Source organism: Lindgomyces ingoldianus, assembly GCF_010093535.1.
Source record: "Lindgomyces ingoldianus strain ATCC 200398 unplaced genomic scaffold BDR25scaffold_60, whole genome shotgun sequence".
Lineage (NCBI taxonomy): Eukaryota > Fungi > Ascomycota > Dothideomycetes > Pleosporales > Lindgomycetaceae > Lindgomyces > Lindgomyces ingoldianus.
This window is the reverse complement of record NW_022985221.1, coordinates 337511-348243: the sequence shown is the minus strand read 5'-3', so window position 1 is coordinate 348243 and position 10733 is coordinate 337511. Positions and strand designations below refer to the sequence as shown.

At 47.0% G+C, this 10733-nt stretch overlaps 3 protein-coding genes across 3 annotated transcripts in view; 1 reads left to right on the top strand and 2 right to left on the bottom strand.

The window, feature by feature from the left end:
• Positions 1–1474: 1474 nt before the first annotated feature.
• On the bottom strand, positions 1475–2683 carry BDR25DRAFT_245755 (putative Acetylxylan esterase A; the record flags this gene model as incomplete). The annotated part of the gene is made up of 5 exons (XM_033685900.1): positions 1475–1683; positions 1827–1867; positions 1921–2151; positions 2270–2390; positions 2491–2683. The coding sequence occupies 5 exons, from the start codon at positions 2681–2683 to the stop codon at positions 1475–1477; spliced, it is 795 nt and encodes a 264-aa protein (XP_033540254.1).
• Positions 2684–3359: 676 nt separating this feature from the next.
• BDR25DRAFT_362952 (uncharacterized protein) lies at positions 3360–7841 on the top strand (the record flags this gene model as incomplete). The annotated part of the gene is made up of 25 exons (XM_033696654.1): positions 3360–3500; positions 3566–3654; positions 3742–3766; positions 3816–4072; positions 4104–4267; positions 4298–4386; positions 4576–4691; positions 4718–4760; positions 4803–4901; positions 4928–4971; positions 5087–5168; positions 5222–5253; positions 5306–5537; positions 5585–5671; positions 5725–5774; positions 5806–5930; positions 6003–6302; positions 6349–6817; positions 6862–7070; positions 7144–7175; positions 7207–7352; positions 7406–7416; positions 7458–7537; positions 7610–7669; positions 7722–7841. 25 exons carry the CDS (start codon positions 3360–3362, stop codon positions 7839–7841), a joined length of 3102 nt encoding a protein of 1033 aa, XP_033540253.1.
• Positions 7842–9375: 1534 nt separating this feature from the next.
• Positions 9376–10733, bottom strand: part of BDR25DRAFT_384715 (TPR-like protein) — a gene marked incomplete at both ends in the record, with an annotated part of 3863 nt that continues 2505 nt past the window's right edge. Inside the window, 2 exons of the mRNA XM_033697898.1 lie at positions 9376–9412; positions 9453–10451. Of these exons, the coding sequence (XP_033540252.1) occupies positions 9376–9412; positions 9453–10451 (1036 nt within the window). The remainder of the gene's footprint in view (positions 9413–9452; positions 10452–10733) is intronic.

Genomic DNA, 10733 nt, shown 5'->3' with positions numbered 1-10733 from the left:
TAGAGTATTATTAGTGCATGTCTAACATAAATATAACATAACATAGACATAAACTTAAGCATAAACTGCCTTAACACTAACTAAACTTAGAATAGGCTTAATTTATATCTAAAGCGCTTAAATTTTTAAGCTAAGTATTTAATTACTAATTTTTTTCTAAACTTTTTTATTTCTTACACAACGTCTTATACCTACTATAATACCTCACGTAGTAATTAAACTAGACCTCTGTAAAGCTCTATAACCTTACTCGTGCACAATTGTGACACAGCCTTAGGCTACGTCTTAAGCGTTAGTAGTAGTAATAATAGTACAAAGTTATACTCTATTTGCGTAGTAACAGGCGTAGTAACTTAAGCAGGGCTTACCTAAGCAGCTACTAGGCCTGCGTTAGCTGTTAAAGGCTTTATAAACTACACCTAATTGCGCTGTAAGCGCGTTGTCTGCCCTTTAGTACACTTTATAGCCTTTAGTTGCGCTTTTATAGCTTTTTAACATAGTTTTACTACTTTTTTATATGCTGCAATAGCTGCAGTAGCTGCAGCAGCGGCCGCTGCCTCTGCTGCAGTTACAGAGGGTATACGCGCCCTCTTTAGCCTCTCTATAAGCATATTAACAGACTACAACACTAAAAACGCGTTAGTATAGCTTCTATACATATATTTGTATAGCCTTAAGTTGTACTAATAATTATTAGATAGTTATTACGCAATTCTTGCATAAAATAAGTAAATTTACAGTTTATGTGTAAGTTTGTACGCGTGCAGGGAAAATTGTTGTGTTGCCAAGGAATTCCACCGATTTTTGCACCAGATAGATGCGGAGAATGCCGTTATTGCCTGTTTTGTTAGCAATCTTCTAACAAATTCAGCAACTATGCCATCTACGTTATTCTTTTGCCCATTATGATGTCCCAATTCCTATCCCAATCAACGACGCGGTCGACAATAGAGGCTCTTCAACTGCAGAAGAATTAGTTACGTAACAACGCTGTTACTAGTGAGCTGACTGAGCTTACAGAGTACATTAAAACAGTGAGATCAACAACAGTAGATCTCACAAGGGGTATCACAACTTCCTAATTGGGTATAGTCTTTAGCTTCAGCGCAATTACTTCATAATACTTCAATATACTTCAGTTACTGTATCCTAACCGTACACTGACGTCATCTCCTCCGTACAGTTAGTTAGTAACAGCCTCCTCTTCCGTAACTGTACTATACAGCCTCCAAAAGGCTCCGTAACTAACGGTTGGACACACTGATTGTAGGCGGACAGCCTAGAAGCCGGTCTTTCAAATCATTCCAACGCGAGGTCTTGTAAGGCTTAAAGCCTAAGTATCAGAGATATTTCGTAGCGAAAGAGGTTAGTCAGCTTCTAAGTAGCGACGTATAGCTTATCTATCTACACTTCTCCATCCCTTTCCATCCCTTTCCGCCTTTCCCCCTCAAACCATCAATCTCGTACTCGCTCTTTATGTAAGCCCAAAGAACGCAATATCCATATCCGGATGCTGCGGGACGGTATGCCCAACACCCTGCGCACTGTACCCGACAAGCTGCGCAGTAGTTGTGGTGCCCTCGCCGTAAATCGTCTGCGTGTAGCCGCTCTGTGGGGTATTTGTGGTGTTTTTGGAGGTGGTGAGGCCGAGGACGTTGGACCATTGCTTTAGCTGTTCGGCGTCTGGGAAGGAGTTAGTACAGTGCGGGATGGGATGGGGGGCGTGCTCGGTTGGCATCGGGTAGGACATGACGAAAAGAAGCTGGAATTGCGGATGGAAGAGAAACGAAAGAAGGATGGTTTATAGATGGGGCATTTCAACTCACAGTTCGGATAGCGCAGAGTACTGTCAGATGTTCCATGGAAGCTACATTCGATCAGTATCAACCTCCACTTCAAGTAGGTTCGATATCCACTTACATCTGCATCCTCGTTCGCGGTCCCTTGTAGTCAGGGTAGTAGGATCGTACCATATCCCCCCACTGCACCGCCGTGTGGGTAAGCTGTCCGTTAGCGCAGTTATTGGACCACCCAGGCGGATCCTGAGTGGCAGTCGCGCCCGCGACCGCGAAGCATCCGTCTGGAACGCCTGAGTAGACAGACGCTGCTTTGAAGACGTCGGGGTAGGCTCCAGCGAGTACGTTCGCCATCCTGGTGACATTGAACGTAAGCTAGCTGATCCAAAGCTCAAAGAGAATGGAGTAGAGGGAAGAATGGCATGCCCTTGGCGCATGCTGAGAAAGAAAGTAGGAATTTCTTTAGTACCTACATAGCTCCAGAACTAGTTCCAACCGTGAAGGTCCTGTTGGCGTCTCCGCCGTATTTATCTACTGCGTATTTGACCATATTCGCAATTGTCTGGCTGTCACCACCGCCATCGTGTTTCAAAGCTATACAACACTCTATTAGTAAACTGTCTCCATTTTTCGTACGCTGAGGGGATATCGCCTAGTAGACAAGGCTAACAGGGGGGCAAAGAAACGCACGTACTAGCGTCCGAAGCAACATCAAAGCACCCGCCCCCAGATTTCGAGTTCGGGAAGATCAAGATGATGCCATGCTTGTCAGCCTTTGGCATCAACTGGGACTCGGTAGAGTATCCTGACGCGGAGCCCTGGCAGTGATGGACCGCAACGATGATGGGTGCCGGCTTGGTGAGTGTCTTGGGGACATAGGAGTACATCCCCACCTTAGTGGGGCCGGCATTGAAGTCGTTGACTTTTTGCAGCTGGGCATTGCCAATCGTGGCAACAGCCACGAGCGTCGCCAGAGTTGTGATGAACTGCATCTTGTTTGCAGTGCTCGTCTGCGATCTGTTTAGCAAGCGAATAGGTGTCGATGGGATTCTCTGCTTCTTTCCTAGCGATCTTCAAGCAGCGGACCCTTAGATATATAGACCAATTCCGTTCTTCCGTCTCTTTATCCCTTTCTTCAGTCGCATGCTCGGGAGGGCAGCCATTTTCCCGCTCTCAAATTACCACGTGACTCTCCCACCTATTAAAATGGCAGTCTCGCGGCTCTGGGCCAAGGGCAGGCCTAGGTGGAAATCGATGAAGCTGGCACGCGGATACTCAGGTTAAAGTAGCACGGCTCTTTACCCCGAAAACAAATCGCGGGGGGTGGAACTTGATTCGTGTCGAGACTGGTTGTTGCGCTCCGGATGAATTGGGACCGGTTCCAATTATATCTGTAATCGGTATTTCCCCGGAATTTATTATATGGATTCCAATAAGTGTCGGATCGTTCATATAGTTTGCAAGCGTTCATGACGACGTTATCGCCACAACTCATGCGCAAGCGCAGCCTTGCTATTGTGTCAATGGTTCAGTGGTGCTTCGTGCTCTTGTTCTCCCCACACAATGGTTGAAGAGGCTAGTATGAAAGCTTTGGTAAATCACGGACCGGGTAGAGTTTTACCAGATGCTTTTGGGGCGCTGAGAATGTTAGTCAACCTGAAGCGACACCAAAAAGGGATCGCTCTGCTTGAATGGAGAACTTTCGTGACTACAATATATATACTACACAGCATACACTTAGGCATGCAAAGCTTCATGTGGTCGTGAAGATGTTGTGTACAGTTCTAATTGGTCTAATCCTGCAATGGGATAATTGCATCTGGATATTATTGAGCTGTGTGCGGAGAAGTTCGAATTTGTAAGGTTCGAACCTTAGAGTGAGTAGATAGCCACGTGACCTGACCGGTATCTACCTACGTAGGTAGGAAGCCACGATGATGCGAAGTATCAATATAAATGGGATTCTACGCGTTTCTATTCTTTTCAGCATTCATTTTATACTTTGTTGATTTCTCTTAGGCCGTTCTTTGGAAGCAAAAGGATGTGCTCGTCTGCATCTTAGCATTCCTCTCCCCCCTCCTCCCCTTACGCCCTTTCCTCCACGTCCTCTTCCTTATTTCCTACCTCCCCATTCTCACCTCTTCCCACCGGATCCAGATAAGCTTAGCAATAAGTATAAGGACAACAATAGATGCAGTCACTATACGAGACGAACATAGTCCAGTCGATAAAGACAACATCTTTAGGATCAAAGAAAAGGACGAATGGAGACATATGTAATTTTGTGCTTTTCAAATTCCAATGTAGTTTTAGTGGGGTAACTGTATTCTTTCTCCTACAATTCTCTGCTTTCCTGTCGCATATCTACGCGACAACGGGAATGACCTGCAAGTCAGAAACTGCCCGTATGAGCACTGACTACGAAATTTGCGGCTTCACCCTAAAGAGTTGGATCAACCATGTGTACCAGCGTCATCATTGTCGGCGAGACTGAGGATGAGTCAAGTCGGATGGACCGCCCGAGATAGGTGTGAGTCATATGAATGTGAACCTGAGAACAGTTTGTAGGAGTAGCCACGAGAAAATGACCGTATGGTATAGGGGAAATAAATAATTTTATTCATTAGAGGCGTTCGGTATTCAGCAGTGCAACATAGTCTAATGTCTTTATATAGTCCAATAATTAGACAGTTAATGGACCCTGACTAGCAGTAGGCTAACACCAACCTTATCCGAGTTAACCTTAGTGAAGCTATCTATTTCCTCTTCGCGTTAATAGCTCTACAATCATATGTTTCCGCTTAGAACCTCATGGGTTTATAATGCATTGCTCCCCCTATTCATAGGCACCCATGCCGCCTTCCGCAAATTTAAACCATTGAAGAGTCTACAAGGGTAGAATGCCTTTAGCGCCGACACAGGCGTTTCGTCCATGATCGCTGCAACACTCCCCTCGCCCACGGAGTGATTGATGCTGCTCTCCCCCCTTCATCACAGCACTCCTAGAGGAACATCGGTTGTGCCATGCGTGAGAAGAGTTCTGCGGTGATTAGGAGAGAGGAAAATCAGCCACTCCAGGTGGAGGTGTCGTTGAAAATAGGCAATGTCTCCGATGAGGTGTGAAATGTTAGTGTCACGCACATGTCAAAACGGCCGCCGTGATGTATACGGAGGGGTTACATGCCAGCTATTCTAATGCTTCTCTATAAGTAGGTATTAGGTCAATGTCACCGCCGACTCACATGAATATTGTTAAAGACAGGCGCGCTTGCCACACCTGACACTCAAAGTCTTAAGCCTGCTAACTTCAATACCATGTATAGCAGGGGATTACCTATCAGGGGTCTTGATAGGGCTAGGTTTGTTTCGCGAGTGAGATGCAGACTTCTAGTTAAAGGGGGGCGAGACGTCGAGCGAATCGCTAGAGGGATTTGTTGGTACTGGTTTCTAATCAGAAGTGACAGCCTTTATCTTTTTGAAAAACTACAAGCACGACCACAGTCAACCAGCCATCAAGAGGCATACGACATTGGACCAAGGCACAGTCAGTGGTTTGTTTTTAAATTGTATGAAGTTAGGGTTAATTATGTCAAGCATCTTCACCATGAGAAGCATAGCGTTCGGATTGCCTTACGGGAAAAGGGTGTTTCGGTAAGCGAGCAAGATGTGGAGGCTGCAGGGAGGTTCATGATGCGGAGGCATTGTATGGAACCTTTCGACATGGAACGACGAATTGAAAGGGTTTGAGGAACCGACCCAGAGTTGATTTTATAGGGATAAGATACCAGTCTAGGTTACCTGAAAAGCTGGCAGATCCGTGTTTTGACTCCAGTCTTCCCTGCCTAGCTCCGGGAGCACTTCGCACGTACGTGCTTGTGGCTCATCTAAAGATTATCATCACCTTACCACAGGCCTTCTCTTTGTGTAGCTAATTTATGGCCACTATTTGCTGGGCGGCCTTTCTCTTCATATTCATTAGTGTGGTGATTTCCCTTGTCAAACGTTCTAGTGCGATTCTTTCACCATTTTGTAGCCCACCTACACATTTCGTCACGCCAACTCACTTGTGTGAGCCCTATTCTCATAACAACGCAATCACTGTCAATCTGCTAAGAGCAAAAAAATTCTTCTCCAGTCAGGGTTTCACCTAATACCTTGTTTTCACGTCATACATATAAAATCCCGAATCGGCAACCGCCCTTCCAGGGTACTACACTACCTCGATTCCGCGCCTTGCAACTTCAACCAGGCACATTACCGGCAATATGCTTCTCACCGCTATTCTCGCTTCCTGGTTCGCAGCCAGTTCCCTCTGTCTTGCCCTTCCCGTTCAAGAAACCGTCCGTTCCGACCCCGGTCCCTTGGGCACTCATATACGAGGTTGCGGTACCGTTTCTTCTGAATCAAAAGGCAGCGGAATGGCTGCAGGCCTCATTTCAGGAGATGTCTGCCACAACACGCCCATTCCATATGGCTTTCCGATGAAATATTATCGGGTTGGCGGTGGTTGCAACTGCTATTTCTTCTCGTATGACCAGCCCCCAACCTAAAGGGTTTTCCACTAACAATATTTCATTAGAACCCCGGATTGTCCAGGCAACTGGCCAGACCTCGGTATCGCCTTCGGCCCTGCGCACGGCGACTTTGCAGCCCAATCGTACATCTGTCACGACTACTAAGCCCGACTACAAGTACACTGGTATACCTCCTTTCGGTCTTCTAGATGACACTTGCTTTCGCAATCCCCTCAATCTCGAAAGCATCCCCCTTTGGTCTTGCAATACGATATCAGAATGCTTCAGTGTTCAGATAGAGAATGTGAGGACCTTCCACGACATTTATGGTAGCATGTTGGAAGCATGGGAACATAGCACAGACGCATTAGGAGACCTGCATATGGTCAGCAATTCTATACGTCATCTAGGACAATTCAAAATCAGGCTTTTTTCACATTCTGCTAGCCTGTCTGGATGTTCTCCTTCCTGGAGTTCACCAAGTGCGCCTTCCCTTACCCCTTGGACGTCATGTTTACACACTTACCCCACCATAATTGACTCTTACCAAGCTGTCATACGGGGCCCAACTTGCCTCATTGCCGAATCACGTTGAAAATTCTCGCTGCTAATTTCTCCATTGCCAGCAGAAACTATATCATGACGCTTCCAGTCCACTGCCGCTACCCCTACGACTCTCTCCTTCCTCACCTTCCCTTGCACGTGGTTCTTATAGTCACCGAATTCAATCCTCTAACGTCATTCCATCCCTCAACTCCTCGTTCGAGCAACCCCACCTGAACAACTTCCCATAAACATAAGCCCTACAACTCTCCGCAATACCCTCACCCTAGCTATCCCGCTCGTCGTAGCTACTCCATTCAAGGTAATCAACTCGCCCACCACTGGTGGCCAAGGCGGCTAATCTGGGTGACCATCTAGAGCTCAAGGCTCCACGTAGGTTGTTCCAGGGATGTCATCTATACACCAAGTCACGTCTGTTTCGACTTTCTACTCCTAAGAGCGGTCTAGTGAGGCACGTCAAGCTCTGGAATGGCTGCATGTGTGCCTTCTTCTAGAAGTGCTCCTATATTTATGCGAATGAAACGGGGAGAGGTTCAATAAAAGTTAGGAACTCTAGCTGCCCGAACCCGTGCTCTCCCCGCAGTGGCAAGCTTTATCCTCATGAAGAGGATCCAGATTACATACTCTCGTATCACTGTCTTACTGCCCATTTCCTCTAAAGAGGTACGTGAGGCTAGGTTTTAATTAGAACACTTTACTGATACGTTAGTAGCCTCGAGACAGTAATCTGGGAAGTTAATATCTTTTCAAGATCTCAATGGTATATTCCGTGGCGCGGAAACAGGTAGGAGCACAGTGCTATTTAGGGCAACATTTAGACTATATATGGTGATTGGTCTTTCCATAGATCAGCTTAGATAGTCAATTACTAAGCTCTCACACCCGTTTATACGATCTTGGAACATGCATTACACCTAATTATCCCCCTTTAGCGTGTGATGCACTCTTTCTTTCATCTTTCGTGTGATCCGTGACACATGTGTCCATGTGCGAGCTTAGAATTGGCTCATCTTAGGAAGAGTCCTAACGTATGAGAAATTGCACTCACCCAGCCGGAATTCTTCACCATTAGAGACCCACCGGGCCACATCATCACACAATCTCCACAGCACGCCCGGGCCCTCCACAATCTATTATAAAACTATCCGCTATACTTTTGACCCTTGATTCCCTCTTCCACCCCTTGCCCCCAACACTATCGCAATAACCATGCTCTCCGCTTCATCATCACCACACAACTCATACCTCTCTTCTCCTCCATCCCCGCTCCCTTCACAGTCGCTGCGCTGCCCATTCAAGACCCCGTCAACATCTACACCCTAAGCGTAGATCAATGCGGCATTGTGCCCCCGCAAGGCAATTGCGGAGGCACCAGCTCTGGAATCCCTAAGGGCCAAAGTATACACCCAGCGCCGTTGAGGTACGATAATGGCGAGCTGGCAATCATACAAACTTATAGGGTTAAGAGCAGGTGCCATTGCGATTTCTAGAAGCACGCATTCTATCCTATCAATCTTTCAGTTCCTTCATGTATGAGATGTTGCCAGATAATATTGATGTGAAAGTGTTAAGTCTACTAACCAGTGCTTGAACAGGCCACCACTGCACCGGCGGTCCAGATTTAGTTTCTGTCGAGGGGCCAAAGGAGGGTTCCACCGCATTCATTTTCTCTCATAATTGTCGTTAGACAGGTTTAAAATTGCCCAACCTACTAAGTGAGTACCCAATACTGGATGGTTAACGATCTCCGGAGGGCTCACTGACGCGGTGATAGCATGCTCCGAAACTGGCAATACTCTACTTACAACTCCACTCAGTCCGAAGTGCTGGTTCAATTCAATTGAAGATTAGAGGGAGTTTGAGTGTCCGGTGTGAGGCTTTCGGAATACTTTCCCCTCTTCACTTTCGTCTAAGATTTTGGTGGATAGCAGTTTCGCTTTGCTCCCCCAGAAACTTCCTTCTTTCGGATCAATGAAGCTTGCATCGGGAAGAGTCTGAGTGAATGAGCTTTGAATATGTTACAATGGATAGTCAGCAGGAAAACAAAGTGATCTGCGAAGCTATTGAGAGCGCGAAAGGTGATGAGGAGCTGAGTTGATTCGTTAAGGAGTGCGCCTCAGGGTCTATATATGTAAAAGAGTGAGCTAGGTAACAAGTTGTTTAGTATGCAGCATGTAAGCATGGTAGGCGGTAGTAGTTTTATATATATGAGAAGGTGGTGGAGCTCGCAGAGCCCTGTAACGGGAAACATAATCCAGTAGCTTTTTGCATTTGGATGACGTAAAACTACAACTACAAAGAGAGCCGTACAGGATCTTACAACACCGCCTTCACCTTTTGCACGGACCCGGATTCTTTAAATCCCTGTTTTGTAAAGAGTCTCTGGCATTCGTTATCAAGCTAATTATTAAAGCCTCTACAAAAGGCAGCGGAAGCGAAGTATTGTACAAGGCTTAAGCTCCTCTGTCCATTTATGGAAAGAATATTTGCACAAGCCGTGTTCATTTGCTTAACAATAAATTCCTCTTAGCTTTAGCTCTTAGTTAAAACACCAGCATGCTCAAGGTCTGTCTCCCACTTGGCCAAAGATTTAATGGATGATAGGGTGTGAGGATGGCCTACTCCTAAGACGCGTTTCTGTAGTTGTACACATTCCTCCATCAATCTTACGGCTTCCGTTACTCTACCGATTGCTTTCCACGTGCAGGAAAGATTATGCATGCTAGCTAGCGTGTCTGGATGGTCTGCCCCGAGTTTCGTCTTGCGAGTCTCCATTACTTGCACCTCTAGCTCTTCAGCCGCGTCCCATCGTCCTTGACTCCAAAGAGTCAATGCTAGGTTGGCCATGCTAGTCAGCGTGGAAGGATGGTCTACTCCAAGTTTCGTCTTCCAAGTATCCATCACTTGCACCTCTAGCTCTTCGGCCGCGTCCCATTGGCCTTGATTCCGGTACGTCGACGCTAGGTTGGCCATGCTTGTTAGCGTGGAAGGATGGCCTACTCCGAGTTTTAACTTGTTTGTCTCCATCACTTGCACGAACAACTCTTCGGCCGCATCCCATCGGCCTTTACTCCAAAGCGTCGATGCTAGGTTAGCCATGCTAATCAGCGTGTCCGGATGGTCTGCTCCGAGTTTCGTCTTGCGAGTCTCCATCACTTGCACATCTAGCTCTTCGGCCGCGTCCCATCGGCCTTGATTCCTGTACGTCGACGCCAGGTTGGCCTTGCTAGCCAGCGTATCTGGGTGGTCTGCTCCAAGTTTCGTCTTGCTTGTCTCCATCACTTGCACAAACAGCTCTTCGGCGGCGTCCCATCGACCTTGATTCAAAAGCGTCGACGCTAGGTTGGCCATGCTAGTTAGTGTAGAAGGATGGTCCGCTCCGAGTTTCGTCTTGCGAGTCTCCATTACTTGCACCTCTAGCTCTTCGGCCGCGTCCCATCGACCTTGATTCCAAAAAGTTGATGCTAGGTTGGCCATGCTAGTCAGCGTGGAGGGATGGTCTTCTCCAAGTTTCGTCTTGCGAGTCTCCATCACTTGCACCTCTAGCTCTTCAGCCGCGTCCCATCGGCCTTGATTCCTATACGTCGACGCTAGGCTAGCCATGCTTGTCAGTGTTTCTGGATGGTCTACTCCAAGTTTTATCTTGCTTGTCTCCATCACTTGCACAAACAGCTCTTCGGCGGCGTCCCATCGACCTTGATTCAAAAGCGTCGACGCTAGGTTGGCCATGCTAGTCAGCGTGGAAGGATGGTCTACTCCGAGTTTCGTCTTGCGAGTCTCCATCACTTGCACATCTAGCTCTTCGGCCGCGTCCCATCGGCCTTGATTCCTGTACGTTGACGCTAGGTTGGCCATACTA